This window comes from Mustela erminea, chromosome 12 (genome assembly GCF_009829155.1).
Source record: "Mustela erminea isolate mMusErm1 chromosome 12, mMusErm1.Pri, whole genome shotgun sequence".
Taxonomy (NCBI): Eukaryota; Metazoa; Chordata; class Mammalia; order Carnivora; family Mustelidae; genus Mustela; species Mustela erminea.
The window spans coordinates 12,695,043-12,716,970 of NC_045625.1; the positions used below are offsets into that span (position 1 = coordinate 12,695,043).

The following is a 21,928-nucleotide window of genomic DNA, read 5'->3' on the forward strand; positions in this document are numbered from 1 at the left end:
ATGACTAGGTATTTGATTTTGTCAAATGTTTCTCCTGGATCTATCAGTATGATCATATGATTTTTCTTCTTTGGCTTACTGTTGCAATAGATTACATTAATTGATTACTGAATATTGAAACAGCCTGGCACACTTGGAATAAATCCCATTGGCAATGGTGTGTGATTCTTTTTATACACTATTAAGTTTCATTTGCTAAAATTTTATTGAGGATTTTTGTATTCATGTTCATGAGACCTATTATTCTATAGTTTTCCTTTCTAATAATGCCATTATGTATTATTAGGGTAATGCTGGTTTCATAAAACAGAATTGGGAGAGTAGTGGTATTTCATTGTTTTCATTTGCATTTCCCAAAAGACGTAAGATATTGAGTATCTTTCCATTTACTTATTTGCTTTCTGTTACACCTTCTTCGGTGCAATGTCCATTCAGATCTTTTGCCTGTATTTCAGTTTTCCCTCTGCTTTTATATCCCAGAAGAAATTGTAGAGAATTAGTATAATTTCTTTCTTAATGGTTGGTAGAATTCACCAGTGAAACCATAAGGGACTACTGCTTTCTTTTTTGAAAGGTTGTTAATTATTGATTCGATTTCTTTAATAGACATAATCCTATTCAGATTATCTGTTTCTCTTTACGTGAGTTATGGTAAATTGTGTCTCTCGAGGAATTAGTCCACTTCATCTAAGTTACCAAATTTGTAGGCAGAGTTATTAATAATATTCCTTTACTATCCTTTTTTTTTTTTTTAGAGAGAGAGAGAGAATTTTAAGCAGGCTCCGCACCCAATACAGCACACACAGAGCCCAACATAGGGTTCAGTCTCACATACCTAAGATCATGACCTGAGCTGAAAGCAAGAGTTGGATACTTAACTGGCTGATCCCCCTGGGTGCCCCCCCTTTATTATCCTTTTTAATGTCCATTGGATCAGTAGTGATTACCCTTCTTTCATTTCTGATATTAGTAATTATTAATTACCAATTAGTAGTCTAGTAATCTGCTCCTTTTTTCCTCTCGCCTGGCTAAGGTTTACCAATTTCATTGATGTCTTCACAGACTAAATTTTGTTTCATTGACTTTTTCTATTAATTTCCTCTTTTAATTTCATTGATTTGTGCTCTTATTTTTATTATTCCTTCTCATATGCTTACTTTGGGTTTAATTAGCTCTTCTTTTTCTAGTTTCCCAAGGTGGAAGCTTAGATGATTGATTCTAGATCTTTTATCTTCTCTAATAGGTGCATTCTAGATCTTTTATTTTCTCTGATATGTGCATTCAATGCTATAAATTTCCCTCTAAACACAGCTTTCACTGCACCCTATAGAATTCAGTCAGTTCTATTTTCATTGAGTTTAAAATATTTTAAAATTTCTCTTGATACTTCCTTTTGGACCCATATGTTGTTTGGACATGTACTATTTTATCTCCAAATATTTGGGGACTTTCCAGCTATCTTTCTGTTACAAATTTTTGGTTTAATACCACTGTGGTCTGAGAGCATGCTTTGCATGATTTCTGTTCTTTTGTATTTGTCAAGGTGTTTAATGGCCCAGAATGTAGTCTATTTTTGTGAATGCTCCATGAGAACTGAAAAGAATGTGTATTCTGCTCTTGTAAGATGAAGTATTTTTTACACGTCAATTAGATCCAGTTGATTGATGGTACTGTTCAATCCAACTATATCCTTACCAATTTTCTGCCTGCTGAATCTGTCAATTACTGAGAGAGGGGTGTTAAAATCTCCAACTTAATAGTAGATTTGTCTATTTTCCCTTGCAATTCTATCTGTTTTACCTCACATATTTTGACACTCTGTTTTTAGCTACATACATTCTAAGGATCATTATGACTTCTTGGAGAATTGACCCCTTTATCATCATGTAATGCCCACCTTTATCCCTGATAATTTTCTCTGTTCTGCAGCCTGCTTCATCTGAAATTAATTTACCTACTCCTACTTTCTTTGGTTAGTGACATATCTTTCTCTTTCCCTTCACTTTTTATTTATGTCTTTATGTTCAAAGAGGGTTTCTTATAAACAACATAGAATTGGATTTTGTTTTTTATGTATTCTAACAATCCCTGTCTTTTAATTGGCCTATTTAAACCATTCACATTTAAAGCAGTTATTGGCATGAATTCTTTACATATTTGGTAGAATTCACCAGTGAAGCCATGTGGCCCTAGAGTTTTGTTGCTTGGGAGGATTTTGATGTCTGATTCAATCTCCTTACTAGTACTCAGTCTGCTCAGAAATTCTGTTTCATAATGATTTAGTCCTGGGAGGCTGTATGTTTCAAGAAACATATCCATTTCTTCTCTGTCATCAAAGACACTGTTCCTGGACATTCTCCTTTTCTTCATTCATTTTCTTTGCATTTTAGTTTGTGACATTTCTATTGACATGTCTTCAGGCTCACTGATTCTTTCCTCGGCTCTGTCTGGTCTACAGATGAGTCCACCAGGGGCATTCTTTATTTCTGTTTTGGTGTTTTTTATTTCCAACTTTTTTTAATTCTTTCTTAGATTTTCCCTCTCTCTCCTTATGTTACCCATCTGTTCTAGAATGTTGTTTACTTTCTCCATTAGAGCCCTTAACATGTTAATCATCATTATTTTTAATTCTCCATTGCATGATTCCAACATTGTGTCATAGCTGTGTCTACTTGTGATGCTTGCTTTGTCTCTACAGACACATTTTTTTTTTCTTGTCTTTTGGCAGATCTCAGAATTTTTTGTTTAAAGCCAGACATGGTAGATCAGGTAATAGGAACTGAGGTAATGCAGCTGTCAGTGTGAAGCTTTATATTAACCCAACTAGAAGCTGGGTTCTAAGGTTTGCTGTAGCTGTAGGTGCTAGAAGCTTTATTTTCCTTGGTTTTATTTTCTCCTTCTCTGGCCCTTGGGATTTCCTAAAAAAAAAAAAAAAAAAAAAATCCTTCTTGAACAGAGTCTTGGTCTTGGAGCTGTCAATTGTTATCCAGTGTTCTTACATTGGAGCCTTTTTGATGCAGCGGGAAGGTACTGGAGAGATAGAGCATTTGCTAATCTTGTGATTAAATCTCAATTTCTTAGTGGGCTTGAGTCTCTGGACTGTGACATCCAGAAGTGTTTCTTAGGCTTTTTTTTTCCTACCCTTCTGTGAGAGAGGAAAGCTGAAAGGGTTGGAGTTGTATAAATGCCCTTCCCTCGGGTCAGATAAGCCTCTGGGAAACTAGTCTCCTTTAAGGTCAGTATTATTTTATAGAGAACACTCAGAGCATATTTCAAAAAGATTACTTCCCCACACACACATTGTGCCAGAAGCATGTGGAGTTTTTCTCCAATCACCACTTTGAGAACCCAGTGGGTCTCTGGGGATAAAACCCACAGAAGTGTGGAGGACCCCTAAGACAGGGTGCCACACTCAGCCTCTAGCAATTCCTCAATCACCAATGAAGCATTCCTACCAGTTACTGTCTCCAGCAGCCACTGCTCCTGGTAAGCTGACCTTGGCTGTGATTCTCTGTTTTCACATGTCTGTCCCATTTTCAGGATGGCACTTTGCCCTGTGACCTCAATTTTCTGACGGACATAAGGAAAGTCATTGGTTTTCAGTTTGCTCATCTTTTTTTCTTATTGTGAGGATGGGAGTGATGACTTCCAAGCTCTTTCTGTGTCAGTGCTGAAGCTTGAAGTCCTCTATATACATTTTATACTTTTCACATCAATCTGGAAAGTTACTCTTTCTATTCCAAGTTATAGAGAAGAGACCCGAGGCTCAGAGAGGTTAAGTAATGTGCCCAGGGTCACTCAGATAATGAGTGGCAGAGCCAAAATTCTTTGTCTTCTAATTCTAATGGTTTTTGAGGAACTACCAATCCTAAGCATTCCAGAAATATTTAATATATAGGCCTTTTCAAGATTTTCCATGAATTCTTGGTGAAATCTGGACTTGGTCATTTAACCTGAGAATGAAATGAGAGTCTCATGATCTGCCTGACCAGTCTCTGTCTCTAGCCAAGAAAATGACCAAGTTAGCCAAGATAGAGCCTTATCCAGCCCAAGATCCCCCATCTCTCACATGGGGCCAGCTTCCGTATTCACTGGTAGCATCCTCCAATTTGTGTTTACTGCCATAGAATCATAGTGTTTAAAACTAGAAATGCCCGAGAGATCACTTATTCCAACACCTTTGCTTTACAGGTGAGACCCTGAATCCTAGGGACTCTGAGACTCTGGTAAGTTAATAGGAGAGCCACCTGCCATCCATTGGCTCACTACCTTGCTCTTTTTCCTAGATCCTTCTAGGAATTAAGTTCCACATTTATTTTTGAGATGGCCAATATATGACGTGCGATGAAACCTACACTCTGCCCCATCCTTTGCCACATGGGAGAAGGGGAAAGGCAGACAGCATGCCCATGGGCTGCCCCGCATCTCACTGGGAGATTTGGGACTTCTAGTGGTCAAGTGTGTCAGCCTTCATTAAGTCTACACTGAGGTCTAGGTAGACCAGTGGTTCTCAATGGGGGGTTGACTTTGTACCTCCTCCCATGGCCCTGAGGGCATTTGGTCATGTCTGGAGGTGGTTTTGGTTATCACAACTAGGGAAGGAGGAAAGTTGCTATTGGCCTCTAGTGGGCAGAGGCCAAGGATGCTTCTTAACATTCTGCATTACATGGGACAGATTCCCCAACAAAGCATTTTTTAGCCCCAAATGTGGAGAGTATCGAGGTTGAGAAAGCCTGAGATAACGCATACCCACTCAGAGTCTCCACGATGGCTCTCTGCTTACTTGAAATAGACACTTTTCCCTTTGGCTTCCCTTAAAGACAGCTCCTGGGCCAGGGGAGCAGTTCCCCGTGCCCGCCCACCCAAACCCACCCCCCGCCCCAATGCTCCTAGGAGGCAGCTGCCAACCAACGCAGGGTGGGAAAGGGTGTGCACCTGAACTGTTCCGCGAGACCTTACATGACTGAGGTGCTTTCTTCTTGGTAGCAGGTGGGTGTCTCTGCCCACACTTCCCCACTGATCACGTCTGTGAAGGGAGGAGGAAGCCTTATGTAAGCGCAGCCTCATACAACCTTCTGTCATTCTGGCACTCCAGGCCTTGCGAACACCCTCCCTCCCTCCGGAAGTCTCAGGGGAACATGGCTCTGTTCTGAACCCGCCCTACGGGGTCTGCTGGCCAGCTTCCTCGTCATCCCCTGCAACCCTAGCCCCTCATCCGAGCTCCACTCCCCTCCCACATACCCCATGCAGCAGCAGCTGCACGGGCTACTCTGAGACAGACCAGCAGGCTTCAGTTCGAGCCTCTGCTCCTGCTTTTCTCCCTGCCTGTAACAGCCTTCCCTTCCTTGACCATCTAGACAATGCCTACCCTTGACCCTCCTTTGCAGAGCCTCCATCCAGGCCCGTCTCCCTGCTTCCGCGCCAACCAGCCCTGCTTAGTCCTGTGCTCTGTCCCCTGTCGGCACAGCCCTCTAGAGGGACTCCCCCTGCGTGATGGGGTTTGCAGACATCTGTATCCCTCTCCACCTGGCCCCAGTGGTTGCCAAGCCCATGCCTGATTCGCCTCTAGGGCCCAGGGCTTAGGGCCGTGAAAACTTATTGAAAGGATGAGTAAGTAAGTGAATAAATGAAGGAACGAATAGACAGATGGAATGTCCCTGCTCTTTAACTTCAGAGTGGCCACTTCCCCGACCCTTATGGCTCCCTGTCGCTCACCCAGTTACCTAGACACAGGACACGTGACCTCAGCTCTGCCTCTTCTGCCACTCACACTATATGATCTCTAGCAAGTCACTTGCTGTCTACACTGGGCGCACCCATGGTAACTAGCTATGACACTGTAGGTGTATAGCACCAGCTGTGACACTGTAGGTGTATAGCAGGTAGTAGAACCTCAACCCAGTTCAGGACTCCCCCCCAGTCCTCCATTTGTGGTGGCCCCGACTGGTCCCCAGACAGCACTGCTCCTGAGCACTGCTCCTGAGCACGAGTACAGTGAAAGAAATGTTTCTTGCGCTAATAAAATTACCTTCTCTAAAGAAGGCAATTTGCATGTTAATGTTTTGGGTAATTCTGTGCAGCTCCAGTGCCCTCGGGGCTGCAATTTCTCTCTGACAAAGTGATAAAAATAAACTCCCGCATAAAAGAGCATTTCTCTTCTCTCTCATTTGCGCTCCGAAGTGACATTCTTAATGTGAGTCAAGCTGAAACCCACTTCACAATCTTGTTTTTGACACTGATCTGCCTGTCAGTGACAGGCTGGCTCCCCAGAGTTCCGCAGAGGGGTCTCCCCTTAAAGACCAGGCTGGATCCTCCTGGCAAGGGGGCGTCCCACTCCCAAGGCTCCAGATTCCGGTCTTCCTTAAATTCCAAAAGGTGCAGCCTGTTAACTGGAGGGCAAACATGGGGCACAGGGAAGAGCGCTGCCTTCAGTGGGTGAGTTAGCGTGACCTGCCCCCCCCCAAGAGTGCCCATTCTTGGGAAACAAATACAATGGATGGAGAGTCCAACACTGCCCTCCAGGATGGCAGACGGTTCGCCTGCCAGGCTTGGCCTCTCCGATCACCTAGAGACAAGAAACAAAGAAGCTCAGATTTGGGGGTGTCCTCATGTGCCCGGCCCAGGCCCGGCCCCTTACATCTGTATTCTCTCACTGAAACCCCACAAGAGCTGGGCAGAGTGGGTAGAAACTGAGGCTCCCAGAAGTGAAGGGACTGAGCCAAGGTCACCTAGCAGCACAGAAGAGACAGATCCTGACTGACATGGACCCGTGTGTGTGCTGGCAGCATGCTGTCCGTGCCCAAGCGGTCGGAGAGGAGGAGAGAACTAGCATTCGCCGGACACCTACTCTTGCCATGCCTTACGCGTCTCTATTGCATTCACTTAGTCTACTAACGTTAGTGACCGCGTGTGTGGTGACCCGTAGGACTCCCCGGCCTCATGCCCCCCGACAGTCTGGTAGCGGAGGCAGACAGAGATTAAACATAGAAACCCAGAAATAAGCCCGTATTTCCATGTGCTGAGCTCTGTGAGATAAAATAACTGAGTTTCAAGGAGACTAGCGGAGGAGACCTAATTTATGTAAAGGAGGTGGTTCAGGGACATCTGTCCGTAAGAGCATCGCAGCTGAGGTCAAAGTTCTAAGGAGGGGGTGAAGACTTGAGGGAAAGAATGCTCCAGCAGAGGGAACAAGGAATGACAAAAGCTCTGAGGTGGGAGAGTGTGCGGCCGGTTCTAGGGAACAGAAGCTGGCAGAGGGTGGGGGGTGCACCCAGGCCGAGAGGGGGCTCTGGCGCGAGGGGGTGGGGCGGCTGCAGAAGAGGGCGGGGCCAGGTCTTGCTGCGGCTTCTAGCAGGTGAAGGAAGCGGCTGTTGCTCTGAACGCTCTCGGGGAGATGACAGCAGAGTACGTGCTTCTGAAAGTTCATTCTGGGGGCTGTGTTGGAAGGGGCAGTGCTGGAAGCGGGGAGACCAGTGAGGACGTCGCTGGGAGTCCAGGGGAGCCTGGCCTTGGTGGGGGTGGCTGGCGATGGTGGAGGGGGCGGCAGCTGTGGGAGAGGAGTTTCCAAAACGGCTCTCGGACTTCTGGGTTGAGCGGTGAGGTGGGTGGAGATAGTATTTATTGAAATGGTACAATTTAAGGCAAAGCAGGATGGAGAGGGAAGACGGGGAGATCCATTTCGAACAGGCTCTTTGAGATGCTAATGAGATAGCCGGGTGGCAGAGGAGCAGTCTGGCTTGGAGCTGGGGATTGGAGCATTGATTCCTGGCAGATATTTAAAGCCTAGGGAATGAATGACAGGAAGAGAGAGCCCTGGGCCCAGGCAGAGAGCCCTGCAGGACCTCACACCCACGAGCCAGAGAAGAGCCAGCAGAACACTGGACCCCTGAGTCCGGAGTTGCTAGAAGGATACAAAGAAAAGCCAGAGAGTGGGGCATCCGAGAAGTACGGAGAACACACTTTAAGGAGGGAGGCATCCCCACTGACTGATGCCCAGAGGAAGCTAGGAAGGGGAACGGAAGGTACCCAGGCTTTTCTCAGGAAAGGTTCCAGTAGAGGGGAAGGGGATGGAAGCCCACCATGGCGGGTACACAACATCCCTGTGAGCAGTTCGGCTGATCTGGGACCAGAGCTAGGAAGGTGAGCTGCAATGTCAAGCCTTTAAATAGTGCCAGAGGCCAGTGTGTTTGATGGCCTTTGGGCCCAGTTCATGAGAAGGGAAGAAAGTGCTGGGGACTGGGGGGTGGGGGGAGACCAGGCACGGACTCCCCACCACCCAGCTCTCTCCCATAGGTGTTCCGCGGGCTTTCCTGCCTCTCCTGCAATTCTCTGCTGCTTCCTCTGTGTTCTGACCCAACCCGCTCCCCAGCATGCGTGCGCACGCACACACACACACACACACACACACACGCTCACTCACTTTGCCCTCCGCTCTGGACAGCAAACATGACCCTAGAGCCAGGCTGCCGTGGGGACAAAGAGTTAGATTTGCTCTCTGAAAGGGGTGATCTGTGGGGGCTTGGCACATTTCAGCATGGTGAGAAGGGGTCTCCTGGGAGATAGTACGCATCCCACCTCTAGAGAAGACCAAATGGGGGCCAGATGCCCATTTTAAGCAATGCCAGGGAGGACAACCGTGGCTCGGAATCTCACCAGGGACCTGCAGATAGAAAGTACCGCAACAATTGGGCTTCTGTGGGACTTGGGATCCCTCCCAAGTCCCACAGAGTAGGGCTGATGCGACCTGATTCACAGAGCCCAGGTGTGAGTCCCCACCCCAGCTGCAGGCGGTGGGACTCTGCCTGGACGTCTGTACCTCGGCGCACCCCAGAAGCCCACGGCACCTTGCTAACAAACAGAACCCAAGACAAAAGCATTTGCTCTGTCATTAAACACTGGTGAACAGGGGCGCCTGGGTGGCTCAGTGGGTTAAGCCTCTGCCTCCCACTCAGGTCATGATCCTAGGGTCCTGGGATCGAACCCTGCATCAGGCTCTCTGCTCAGCAGAGAACCTGCTTCCTCCTCTCTCTCTGCCTGCTGCTCTGCCTACTTGTGATTTCTCTCTGTCAAATAAATAAATTACAAAATTGTTTTTTAAAAAACAAAAAAACAAAACAAAACAAACCCACTGCTGAACAGCCCAAGGGTTATAAATGCGTGTACTACCCAGATTTTGTCTTGAGGATGAAAGGAGAGATATCCCTAGGGAGCGCGTCACAGTGCCTGCTACATACCAAGCACGACTCCTACTAGTTCTTATTATTTTGAGTGTCATTGTCCTGTAAGGGCCTAGACTGCATTAGCTCTGAAATCCTTTCCAAGCCAGAGGTTTTGACCGCTTGCTGAGGAATGAGTGTTGGGCCTCAGAAGGTTCTGCTGGAGCCGTTAATCCCACCAGAAATGTCTGGAACCGTTCCATGGCGTTGCAGAAAGTGGAGCCGGGTCCTGTAGCCCCACCTCCCCACCAGTGACTCAGGGGCTTGTGTCTGTCACGGTGGAGTCGGGTGACCCTGGCTAGGACTGGAGCGGGACCTGGGGCCACTCCGCACCGTCCAGCAGTGTGACCTGTGCCGGACGAAATGATGGAGAAGCTGCTTTCGACATTGGTTGTGTTTGTTACTCGGGTGTCACAGGCTCCTGGCGATAATGATTTTCCTGCAAGGTCTATTTATGGTTCATTCCTGACACTTACTAATTTTTCCATCCAGACAAGGACAAAGGTGATGGTGACTTGCCGCCGCTGTAGTGCGTAAATACAGTGATTGGGTGCGTGCCATTCTGTTCTCGAGCTGTTCGCCGCGGGGAGCGGTGGGAGTGAGGCAGTGCTCTCCTTCTTCTCCGAAAGGACGGGCCTTCTGGAGGTTTCCATCTGGTTTGGGGAGAGGCAGTGCAGAACAGTAGTGGGAACCCCACAAAGACCACTGACCAACAGTGTGACTCTGGGCAGGGGACAGGACCGCTCAGGTTTGCCATGAGATTATAGGAGCGCTCAGGGAGAACGCACATGTGCATCCAGTAGGCAGGGTGCCCCCAATAAATAATTTTTATCACTACCATTTTTTAAAACGGTCAGAAGCCACCATCCCTCCCCGTGCTTCTGGAGTCCCAGGACATCACCCAGTTGCAGAAGGGGAAACTGAGGCCTGAAGAGGGGAGGTGATTATTTCAAAGCCCCGCAGGGCAGAGACCATTTTGAGAACCCGTCTCCTGACCCCCTTCGTGACCTGTCCTCCCTGCCAGCCCAGCCAGTCTGCTCGTTTACTCCACAAACAACTGTTGAGCACCTGCGCTAGGGCTGCTGGATGTGGAGGTGAAGACAGCTTGGCCTCATGACATGCAGTGTGGACACAAGCAGACAGCTGTCCGCCACCAAAGGAGCAAATGAAGAAATGTCATGAGAGTAGGGCAGGACACGTGGGGTGGGCACAGAAATCCAGGTGGGGACGTAGCCTGAGACTTTGGCACTGCTGCTCCTAAGTGCCCCGTTGGGCTTCCTTTGGGCGGTGCGTTGTAAAAGCCATTTGGCAAACTTCACAGATGCAGAAACAGAGGTTTGGAGAGGTGAAGCCACTTGCTGAAGACGAGGCCGAGAGTACACGGCACAGCTGGACCCAGTCCAGTGCATCTGACCCCCAGTCACTGTCCCATGAGCCCGATGCTGTCTCGTGGGAAATGCCCCCGTTCCATCTCCCCATGTGAAGTCCTTTGAGACCCCAGCCCTGGCCAGCAGAGACCACGCTCCCGTCTAGGGGGATTGTGTGGCAGCAGACCCTGCGTGGCAGGGAACCAGGCTGCAAGGTGCCCCAAGAATGGAGGGAAGGTTCTGGTGATTCATAACCTTGGAGCCGGTGCAGGCTTCCCAGACAGCCCTTGTGGGGAGCATGCCACCCCCCGGATGAGAATCGCTGAGCTCATTCCAGTCCAGATCATTCAGCTTTATTTCCTACCAACGATTCCACACAGAAAGCCCGTATACTTCCACCATTAGACTTTCACTATCAGACAGACACATCTATTCTAGGTGGGTCATAAGAAAGATGGAAAGGCTGGGGAGAGAGAAGGAATGGGCAGGTGGCTGGCCTCGCCCAGCACACCAGTACCTTGAAATGGAATTATAGCAAGGAAGCTCGGGTGTTTTTGAAAGGGAAACAGTATCTCCTACTCAGTCTGAGTTAATCTCCCCGGCTGTATGCAACGATTTGGATTTAATTATATCGTCGATTGTATCGTCGACGCAAACGTGTTCTGTAAACTGGAAAAGAATATGTAAGTGTCACGTTAAGAAGGCGCGATGCAGGACAAGCACCGGGGGTCTGAGCCTCAGGGAGGCATGGATTTAACGCTGCCCTGTCCACCTGCGGGAGCCACTTGGCCTCTCTGGGCCTGCACTCCTCGTGCCTGTCGCAACGTCCTTTTCTGAACAAGACCTGGGGAACCAGATGAACACACGGAGATGCTCTGTAAACGGGCAAGGTGTTGCTGATTCCGTCCTTGGGCCCCAGAATGGAGGTTGGGATCGTGGGAGCGCGGCCGCCAGCATTTGCATTAAGTCCTGTGTGTGAGGACCCCTCCCTAGGAGGAGGGACCAGAGGTCTTTTGAGGCCAGACGGAGCCCGTGGGCCCACCCCACCCTCGCCCGCCGACTGACGGAATGACACTATGTTCTGTCAGGGGCTGCGTCCCCATGTGCAAGGGACAGTTTGGGTGGGAGACATGCATATGGCCACATCCGGAATGTTTCAAAGGCTGCTTTCTCCAGCGACACCCGTCAACCCAAATAAAGTTGCAAAAAATACTCAACAGCTTATCTTCAGGCCCGGGAGGCAAGTGGGCAAAGCGCACTGGCAGGGACCCGCAGATCTTCGCCCTCCTGCTGACATCTGGCCGAGATGGGTGGGGCCCGGGCCTCCGCCGCTGCCAGGCAGGCGTCGTCTCTGCCTTCTCAAGGACCCGAAGGAATCTGAAGGCTCTCAAAGCAGCTAGGGAGTAAAGAAGTTTCGAGAACAGTCCCTATTCCTTCCAGCTTCCAGCTGTGTGACTTTGACAAATCTCTTGAGCGTAAAATGGGATTGGTAGGGACACCCGCTGCGTAAGGCTCCTGTGGGATTAAATAATGCGCTTGAAGCCTTTAATTCAGGGCCCGGCCCCTAATGAGGGCTCCGTAATTATTAACCAGTGTTGTTCATTGTCACTGCATTTACGGTGACAGGTCACTACAGCGATGTTAGTTAGCAAAGAGACACCTCCAATTCCAAGTGAGAGCCACGAGAGGTTTTTCAGGGAGCTGACAGGGCAGGGAAGAGGGGGAAGGTCTCTTCTATTTCTCCTCAATGGCTCAGGTGATCCCTAAGGCTCGGGTGGTGGTAGAGGAAGAGTGTCTCCAAGGGCTGGGGGAGCCGTAGCAGAACCGAGAAGTTGGGAGCCTACGGAATTGTTGAGACCCTAATCCCCAGTGTGACTGTACTTGGCGCCAGGGCCTCTAAGGAAGTAACTGAGTTTAAAGGAGGTTCTAAGGACAGGGCCCTGATCCAAAGGGACTAGTGTCCTTATGCGAAGAGACTCCGGAGAGCCAGTTTGCTCTCTCTCGGGGCCATCCGAGGACGCAGCGAGAAGGCAGCCGTCTGCACGCGGGAAAAGAGCTCTCACCAGAGCTCAAACCTGCTGGCAGCCTGAACTTGGACTGTCAGCCTCCAAACTGTGAGAAGCCTCAGTCTATGCTGTTTAAGCCGCCCAGGCTCCAGCAGATGCGGTATACGGCAGTCCAAGCAGACGAAGAGGGCGACAAGGGGTGGGCAGTGGGGTTTCAGAGAACGAAGTTTGTTCTGGGCCTCCCCCGTGGTTCTCGAATGCCCACAGCAGGGCTAGCCCGGTACTAGGCTTCTCAGAGACCACACACTTCACTTCTTTACTCCACTGCCTCCTCGAGAGCCTTTAAGGGGATGGCCAAGATGGAGCGTGTGATCCAGAGTTGCCTGATCACCCATGGTGCAGAATTACTCACACTGTAGTTACCAGTGCAGTTTCAGGGGCCTCGTGGCCCATACACAATCCCCAAGAAATGGGAACAGGAACCTGGATTTCAGGCAAGGTCCCCAGGTTATTTTATGTTAAAAATGTTTGAAAACCACAGGCCTTGAGGGGAAGGCCAGTCCTCCTCTGGTGTGAGAGGCCCTCCTTCCTAAGGGCACCTGACTTCCACATCACTGCCCTCAGGCTCTGTCCTCACCTCCTCCGCCACTCCCACCCTGGTCCAAGCTGCCAGCAGCGTTCGCTTGGACCAGTGCAGTAGCCCCCAAGGGATCTCCTTGCTATCTCTTCACTTGGGCCCCTCCTCCTGGTCTCAACACAGCAGCCACAATGCCCACTTCCTTTCCTGTCTCCCCAGTGGCTTCCCATCTTCCTCAACATGGAACCTAGAGTCTGACCATGGTCTACAGGGCTTTCTGTGGCCTGGCCTGTAAACCCTTCCAGTCTCATGCCCCTCGGTACAGCTAGAGAAGGGCAGGCCTTGCAGAGGGCAGTGGAGTTCTGCCCCACTTCGTGGTCAGTGTTGATGCCGGGAGAAACCAGGGATATGCGGTTTCTCAGAAACCAAGAGAGGAACAAAGCCAAGCTGGAAAAATTTCATGGTTTTTCAGCTCCATCATTTGATTTTAAAAATAACTCGATGAGATTGTCTTAAAATGCAGACATTTTTAGCCCAAAGTCAAGCTTCTCAAAGTTCGGGGGCAGGTCCTTTTGCTGATAGGCCACTTTTTCCAGATGGGTTTTCAGAGCGGAATGTGTGCAGACAGACTCAGCAGTGGGAGGGAGAATGAGGGGGAAGGGACGAGTTCTCGAAGTGGGGTTTCTGGACCAGCACCCTCAAAACCACCTGGGAACGTGGTCGAAGCGCAAATTCTCAGAACTTCAGAAGCAGGAACTCCTAGGGTGAGGCTTGAAGCCTGTATTTTCACAAGTCCTCCTAGAGCCACCAGTCTGGATCATCTTTGGCTCACAAATCTGCACATTGTCTAAGAGAAGAGCTTTCATAGGTATCTTTCCCTTTGCTGCTTGCCTTACCCTGCCGTCCTCAGCTGGAAGATGGGCACAGTTACACCTGCCTCGCAAGATTGCTTAAAAAGTTCAGTCTATTCAAGTAGACAGAATGGACCATTTTCAGTGCCTGCTGCGTGCCGGGCTGTACTGGGCACTAAGGATGTAGAGAAGACTGGGGCAACGTCCCTGCCTCCAGGAGAACACAGTCCCACTGGGGAGACAGCCTCACCCCCAGGGATTTGTCCCAATATAGAGCAAGGAACAAGGAGAAGCCCCGAGGAAAGGCCGTTGACTCCATCTGGCGATGGGTCAAGGCAAGCATCACAGACCTCCAGAACTTAGAGGCTGGATTGGGGTATTTTTTTATTTTATTTTATTTCTTTAAACTTTATTATATTTTTTCAGTGTTCCAAGGTTCATTGTTTATAATATAAATTATTTTCTAATTTTTATCAACAATGAATATGCATTATCTTATCTGGGAAATACAGAAAAGTAGAAAGAAGCATACAAAAAGACCCTAGAAGTCTAGTACCACCCCACCCCCCAACACACACTGTTAGTATAAGTGAGTTGATGATGAATACCACTGTGTACATTTTGTTTTCCCTCGGAAGGAATATTTTGAAATACTTGAATGGCTCTTAAAACTTTTGCCAAACTGCTTTTCAACCATCCATGGCAATTTCACCACTAACTTCCCATTATTGTTATTTTGCATTTTGGTTAATGGATGAGCAATAGAGTTCTGTGGCTTGGGTGGGGACTGGATGTTTTCTCTCTTACTTGCTAACCTAAGCGAACTACCCATTCATGTGCTTGGTCCGTTGGAGGACTCTATAAGGTTTAAGTATTTTCAATATGAAATTAATTACCCAAACCAGACTTAACATAAAAAGCAAACAACCCAGATTCCTAGGGTTTCATTGCAAGAGAATACACGAATCAGAAATAAAAACAGTGATGTACCAAGTGCTTCTGATCTACTTCTCAAAAATAGTGAAGAAAATAGAACCAGTTTCAGCGTCTTGTGGTGGGGGGGATGGTGACATGGTATGCACAGCAAGATTTGATGGAATATTATTATGCAACTATTAAAATAATGTTATGAAGCCTGCATAGCAACATACAAAAATATTTATGCCATCATTTTAAGCCATAATAGGTACAAGATTCTGTACATGTATATTACAATTGAGTGAAAGCCCATCTTCCATAGACAAAGAGAGTGGAGAGAAGGTCAGTCGTCAAGGACACTTAAGTTTCTAGAGGGGAGGACATTTGTGAGCTTTCCTATGCTTTCTGCTGGCACTGGCACTGTATTTTATAATAAATAGTAAGAAGGAAGAGGAAAGCCCCAGAGAGAACATGGGGACTGTCCACTGGAAAAGGCAGGAGAGACCGCCACCCCCCCACCACCGAAGGTAACTTGGATTATCTCCAGTACATTTCCTCCTCCCTCTTCCCCCCACCCCCAGCCCGCAGAGACTTAAGCACTTTCCATTCTCTCCAGCACAGGGAATATTGACCCGGGTCTGGCCACCACTTCCTGGGCCACTGGATGAAATGAGATGCAAGAACCACGTCCTATCAAACTCAAACCTACAGCCCCTCAGCCTGGCTGCGGGGGAGAGCCAGCCACCCGTGTCCTCGTGGTGTATAGTGTGGGGCGTCCCTCTTCCCAAGCCTCCCTGGCCTTCAGACGCCCTCAGACACACTCAGTAGGGTTGAGCAGACAATGCGGGGCTCTCAGCCCTTGTCCCCAGTCCCTGGCCTGAGAAGTGTCGGCCTCGCTTTCTTATGCTGGTCGTGGTGGGGCGGTTTGAGGTCAGGAGACCTGGGATCTAGTCCCGCTCCTGCCAGTCACAAGGCTCTGACTTGGGCCTCACTTCCTGGCCCCCTCTTCTGTAAAATGCAGGTGCCAGACGAGGCTTTTAGAGCAACAGGAGGGCTGGTGCTCGGCTGGGTATGAAGAGCCAAGATTCCCTTAGATGAATCGTTTCTGCTGAGGACGATCTGGGAGGGCAGGGCTCCAAGCCACCCCCTCTACACACACACATGATTTCATTTGAGGAATTAAGACAAACAAGCAAATCCCATGATGTTTCTATCGCTGTAACAAAATAGGACACACACACCCCTTGACTGGAGGATATGCTCAGACTGTTCTAGGCCTGGAACTCCACAACTGGCTCGTCCCCCAGCCTTCCAGCCCTTCCCAGTCTCGTCCAGCTGCGCCCTTCTCCACCTGTCCTGCTGCACGCACCCTGGGTTCTTACTAGGCCACATGCCCCACCTCCCTGTTCCCAGCCAAGCCACTGCTCCCAGCTCAGCTCTGCCCATCAGAGCCCTACCTGCTTTGCGCATTCCTTATTGCAGGAATCAGATGCAGAATCAGCAGTGCATGAGACCTGGGTTCAAATCCCAGTTACGTACCAGCATGGGGCTGGAGGGCAAGTTATTTCGTCTCTCGGGGCCTCTGTTTCCGCATCTGCACGATGGGAGTCATACTCGGGATCTGAGCGCCTGGCACAGCCAGCTTGACTCCTGCCAGAGTCAATAGTGTGCAGCGCCCTTCCCTTCCGCTTCTGTTTTCCCTGCATGTATATAACCTTTATCAAAGTACAACATGTATGCAGGAAGCTGGCACTCTGCCTTTTCTTCAAAGTCATATGTGCACTTAACTTCAAATTCCAATAGTAGCAAAGGGTTCACGATTAAAAGTGGCTGCCGCTGCTTTGCCGCCTCTTTCTGCCCTCTGGAATTTCCCGTTGCATATTTTACAACTGGGTACATGAGGTATTGATTCCATAATGGGAAGCCTGTATCTCCCCTTCACCCGTTTCGTCCACCGCCGCCGCCCCCCTACCGTGTCTGGCAATCATCAGTTCGTTCTCTGTATTTATAGGTCTGGTTCACTTTTTGTTTGTTTGTTCGTTTGGTGGTTTTTTTTTTTTTTTTTTAAGATTCCACATAAAAAACAAAATAAGGTATGTGTTTCCTATAGAAAATCAGGAAATGTAGACAAGCATAAAGAAAACCAAGTAGAACGCATGAAATCTCATTTCTCATTGTAGAATGTTTTCTTCCAGATGATTTAGCCACAATACTTCCCCCCCCCAAAAAAAACCCTTGTATTATCTTTCTTTTTCCCTGGGCATTACAGCTTTAATCACAGCCTTATGCACTTAATTAAGGGAAGGAAACAACTATTTGTTGAGTAAAAGGTGCTCAGTGCTCGCTACTCCAGCACGGGCACTGCCAGGAAGCTTGTTAGGAATGCAGAGTCTCGGGCCCCACCCCGGAATCTGCATTTTGACAAGCTCATGCAGGTAAAGCTGAGAAGGGCCGTAGACCAGGGCTGCTTGGAGCCGCAGTCCACCCACTGTTCCTTCTCGTCCTGGACAAGAGGCTTGAGCCAGAATGTAAACGCCCGCTGCTTCCTTTACAGAGAAAGACTTGCTACAAAGTACTGCCAGCTGAGCTAAACAATGTGAGTGATGAGGAGGGTGATTTATATTCTGGCCCAGGCTCCTTATCTTGTCAGGGACCAGGGACACACAGTCCCTGGACTGGGCGCCCGTCTGCCGACCACACTTTGAGTAGTGCGGGTGAGATCACACACTTCTGCTGCTGGGGGCTGGGGCTGTGCTGGGTCTCTCTGGCTCTGGATCCCAGCCTCTGCCAGCCTGCTCGGGTCTGTCCCTCCCACTGCCGGTGACAAACGCCCGTGCTGGCACAAATGCCCACGCATGCACACAATCTAGGAGAGCCTGGCCCATTATCGGTGATTAGGAAACATCCATATCTCTCTTTCTCTTGGTTTTTTTTTTTTTTTTAAAGATTCATTTATTTAGGAGAGAGAGAAAAAGGAAAAGAAAGAGAGTGTGCACACATGCCAGGGGAAGACAGAGGGATGGGGGAGAGAGTCTGGAGCAGACTCCTTGCTGAGTGCAGGGCCCAACGCAGGGCTCAATCCCCTGACCCCAAGGTCAGAACCCAAGCCAAAATCAAGAGTTGGATGCCCGACCAAATGAGCCACCCAGGCGCCCCAGAAATATCGGTCTCTTGATGCAGATGGAGCCCCCCTTGGCCCTGCATCTCTGTCTGTACCAGGCCTCTGTTTACATTAAAAGGGTTTTACACCAGGGTTACTGTTCCCTTTATCAGCATCTCCCATCAGAGCCAAACAGAGCAGGGCACTGGCAGAGCATCTGGAGTCCAGAAAAGCTGAGCAAAAAAGCTTTGATGGACTTGGAAGGAGACAAAGAAACAGCTTCTTTGCTCAGCGCCAGTTCCCAACACGAAAAGAGCTCTCAGATCCCAGGGTCCATATATAATCCAGGATTTACAGACTCCAGGCCAGGCTTCTCCCCGAGGACAGCAGCCTGAGTAACGTGGTGAGCCGGGAAGCAAGGCCATTGGGAAGGTATGGATTCGCAGGGGTGAAGCCGGCCTCCTCTACAATACTGAGCATCACCTGCCCTGAGGAGCCCAGGAATCCCATGACTTTGAATCGTGGGGTTCATTTTCACTTGGACATTGAAAAGACTCAGAACTTTTCATGCAGTGCAACTTAGTTAAAAGAAGTGACAGTTAAGGGGCGCCTGGATGGCTCAGTCGGTTAAGCGTCTGCCTTTGGCTCAGGTCATGCATGATCCCAGGGTCCTGGGATTGAGCCCCACGTTGAGCTCCCTGCTCAGGAGGGATTCTGCTCCTTCCTGCCATTTGTGCTCTCTCTTGCTCTCTATCTTGAATAAGTAAAATCTTAAAAAAAAAAAAAAAAAAAAAAGGAAAGAAAAGAAAAAAAAGAATCGAGAGTCAAAGTTTGAATTCCCAAGGTCACTGTTATCTGGCCTACATGAACGTTCAGGGTGGAACATTCATGACCTGATGTTCTCTGAATGTTAGTTTCCTCATCTGTAAAGTGGGACGTAAGAACACTGATCTCAAAAAGGTGTCGTGAGTGGCAAGGTCAGTAGAGTACCTACCGCAAACTCATTTGTCCATCCATTCATGCCCTCGTGTACACATTCTATCTGGAGCCCCCAGGGTCTGGTGCCAGGGGACGAGTGTCGAGCTGGAGCTCACAGCCCAGCAGGGAAGATAGAGATGGTTGAAGAACCGACCGCACAAACACGAAAGACGGCGCGGTCGGTGCTGCGAAGGAAAATGCAGGAAGCCGGTGCCAGGGGCCACATCTAATCCGGGGATCAAGGCGAGTTTTACCGAGCTGGAGATTTTTGAGCTCAGGTCCCAAGGACGAGTAGGAACTTGGGAGGCAAAGTCAGAGGAGAACGTTTCAGGGACGTGGCCGGACCGCTGTCTAGAATACCATTTTGGGTAGAGAGAAGGGGGTCAGGTTTATTTTACTCTTTGAGATGAAATCTACATACAGCAAAATGCACACATTTTAAGGTAAAAATGGCTAAGTTTTGACAAGGCACCCACGAAACCAGCACCTCTGTCAAGAGCTAAAACCTTCAGGTTTCTCTCCGTAACTTTCTTGACTGTTAGAAAACTCAGGGACTGGGTTTTAAAGCAGACATGTGAGGGCGGTGCGGAGGAATAAGGCTTCAGGCCAGGGTTGAAATCCCAGCTCCGCCGGTTCCACCCACGTGACGTGGCCCAGCCAGCTCCACTTCTCTGAGACTCAGTTTCCCTGTCTGTCAAACCGTGTGAATTAAGCCTACCTCAGAGGACTGATGAGGGGCTTGAATCTGCAGATGGTGGTGAAGGCCCGGCTGTGCCCGGCACAGGGTAGGCGCTCTGGGAGTTGAACCCCAAAGCTGAAGTTTCCAGAAGGGAAGTGGGGGGGGGGCGGGGGACGGGGGGAGGCGGCCTGGCGGGTGCCGTGGGGCCTTGCCCTGCTCACCGCTGCTCTCTTTGTCCACAGGCATGTGCTTGCAGGGCTTTGTGGAGGCTTTCTTTTACCTGGCTCAGCGGAAGTTCAAGATGCTGCCTCTCCACGAGCAGGTGGCCTCGCTGGTCGACCTGTGCGAGTACCACCTCTCCCTCCTGGACGAGAAGCGCCTGGTGTGCGGCCGGAGTGGCACGTCGGGGGGCCGGGCCCCAGACAGCGGCACCCCCCAGGAGGCCGCCGCCTCGGCCCCGCTGGCACAAGGCACCCCCCCGGCCTGCACAAACAGCGCCCACAAGGTCTCCAACTCCAGACACGCGCTGTCCTGAGGGCCCCTCATTGCTGCAGATGGAGAATGAGCCCCTCTGGGCTGAAGAGAACCTTCTGGGCTTCTGGCCCGCAGAGAGGGGAGGCTGGCTGCAGAGAGCCCCTGCGAGAGAGCCCCTCCTCTGCCCCTTCTCATCTCCACATGCCGCTCAGCCGCGCTTGGAGAGGCGAATGATTCCACGCCCGCCTTCCTCTTGGTGGCCCAATGATTCGTGAGTCATCGGTGGACATATGACATCCCCAATGTGACAGATGGCAGCGTCTATTCTGGGCTCACAGGAAGCAACAACCAGGCAGAACTGTTGTGCTGGGGGCACAGGGCAGCCGGGACCCCCAGCCTGAGCCATGGCATGAGACCCTGAGGAAGCCGGCCCGGCGGGGGGCCGGGGGGTGGTGCGGTGCCGGGGCCTCCGAGAGAACTGTTCAGTCCCAGGGACATCATGTTCATTTCCTCCCAGCGAGCTGTGAGAACCAAGTGGCGCTGGCACGCGGGCAGACGCGGCTCTCCTGTCCCCAATCATGTGCTTCATGGGTGCCGTGAACAGATCGGCCTCGTCTATTCCTTTAGCTTGCCTGTTCCTGCAGTGTTCGCTTTGTTGTTAATTATGAAATAATTAACCAAGGAGTAACTAAGGAAGGCTCTGAGAGTCTTAGAGCTGACGGGAGCCTCGGAGGTCATTTTGTTTGATTTTGTTTGAACTTGATTCCAAAGCCGGTGTCCGGCGGTCACATGGCTTCTGATGGCCCACCCTGCACAGATAGGGCATGGCCAGCTGGTGGACGGCAGGTGCTGCCAGAGGGCCCTGGGTGGGTGGAGGACAGAAGACCCTGGGGAGGACCAGCGAGAGCAGGAGCATGATGTCCGAGGCTCAGGTGGTGGGCGCGGCATGAGGGAGAGGAGGGCCCACACGCTCCCTTCCACAAGACCCTTCCCTTGTCTCCTTCTGTGTCCCCAGGCAAAGCCCTTCTCAGAAGGGAAGACTCAGAGGCCTCCAAAGGTGGCATTTTGGAAAACCAAGTCCTGCAGAGCTCACTCTGGGCTATTTGTCGACCAGAGCCACCTGTAATGACTTTGTTTTCCCAAACAGACAGCAGGACAAGAGGCCTAAGTTGGGAGGGGCAGGAGGAGGCTGAGGCTACTGAATGCCCCTGTTCAGGGACAGACATCAGCCTGACTCCCCAATCACCTTGGGTAGTTTCCTACTGCTGTTCCCATTTTCAGATGGGAAAAGAAAGGTCGGGGGTGGGGGTCATCTGTAGTGTCAGCTTGGTCCAATTCTGTTGGTCCATCCCAGAGCCCCATTTCCTTTATGTCCCTGTGTGAGCGTGACGCCAGCTCCAACCCCCCCAACCCCCCGCAACTGCTCCGGGGCAGCCCGGGGTCTCCCAGGGCCCTGTCCCCTCTCCTGCAGTCTGGTGGTCTGGGCCAGGACCATCCGTGTTCCTGAGTGGCGCTGTGAGGGAAGCCATCTGGGATGACCCCAGGCCCGTTCTTCAGTCCCTGTTGCTTCTGGAGCAAATGGGCTTCCCCGGGAAAGACCCAAATGAACGTGTCTCTCACACTTGTTAGCAGCTGGGAGCAGCACAGAGGCTTTGCAACAAAGCTCTGACTTTGTTTTCAGAAAGTAATCACTTGCCAAAATGGAGTGCAGTTTTCAGGTCCAAATCAACCAAGCACATTGGATTGGGGGTGAGGTCAATAGG

General features: G+C 50.0%; 1 protein-coding gene and 1 long non-coding RNA gene across 4 annotated transcripts in view; one reads left to right on the forward strand and one right to left on the reverse strand.

The window, feature by feature from the left end:
• TTLL11 (tubulin tyrosine ligase like 11) overlaps positions 1 to 21,719 on the forward strand; it is a 225,520-nt gene extending 203,801 nt beyond the window's left edge. For all 3 annotated transcript variants that reach the window (XM_032306850.1, XM_032306851.1, XM_032306852.1), the window contains one exon: positions 19,934 to 21,719. In XM_032306850.1, the coding sequence (XP_032162741.1) occupies positions 19,934 to 20,226 (293 nt within the window). In that variant the 3' untranslated portion in view covers positions 20,227 to 21,719. The remainder of the gene's footprint in view (positions 1 to 19,933) is intronic.
• LOC116570157 lies at positions 854 to 16,632 on the reverse strand. The gene is made up of 3 exons (XR_004277298.1): positions 16,392 to 16,632; positions 4,936 to 5,026; positions 854 to 2,918 (listed from the first exon to the last, which is right to left on the reverse strand). It is a non-coding gene; the product is annotated as an uncharacterized LOC116570157 (long non-coding RNA).
• Positions 21,720 to 21,928: the final 209 nt, after the last annotated feature.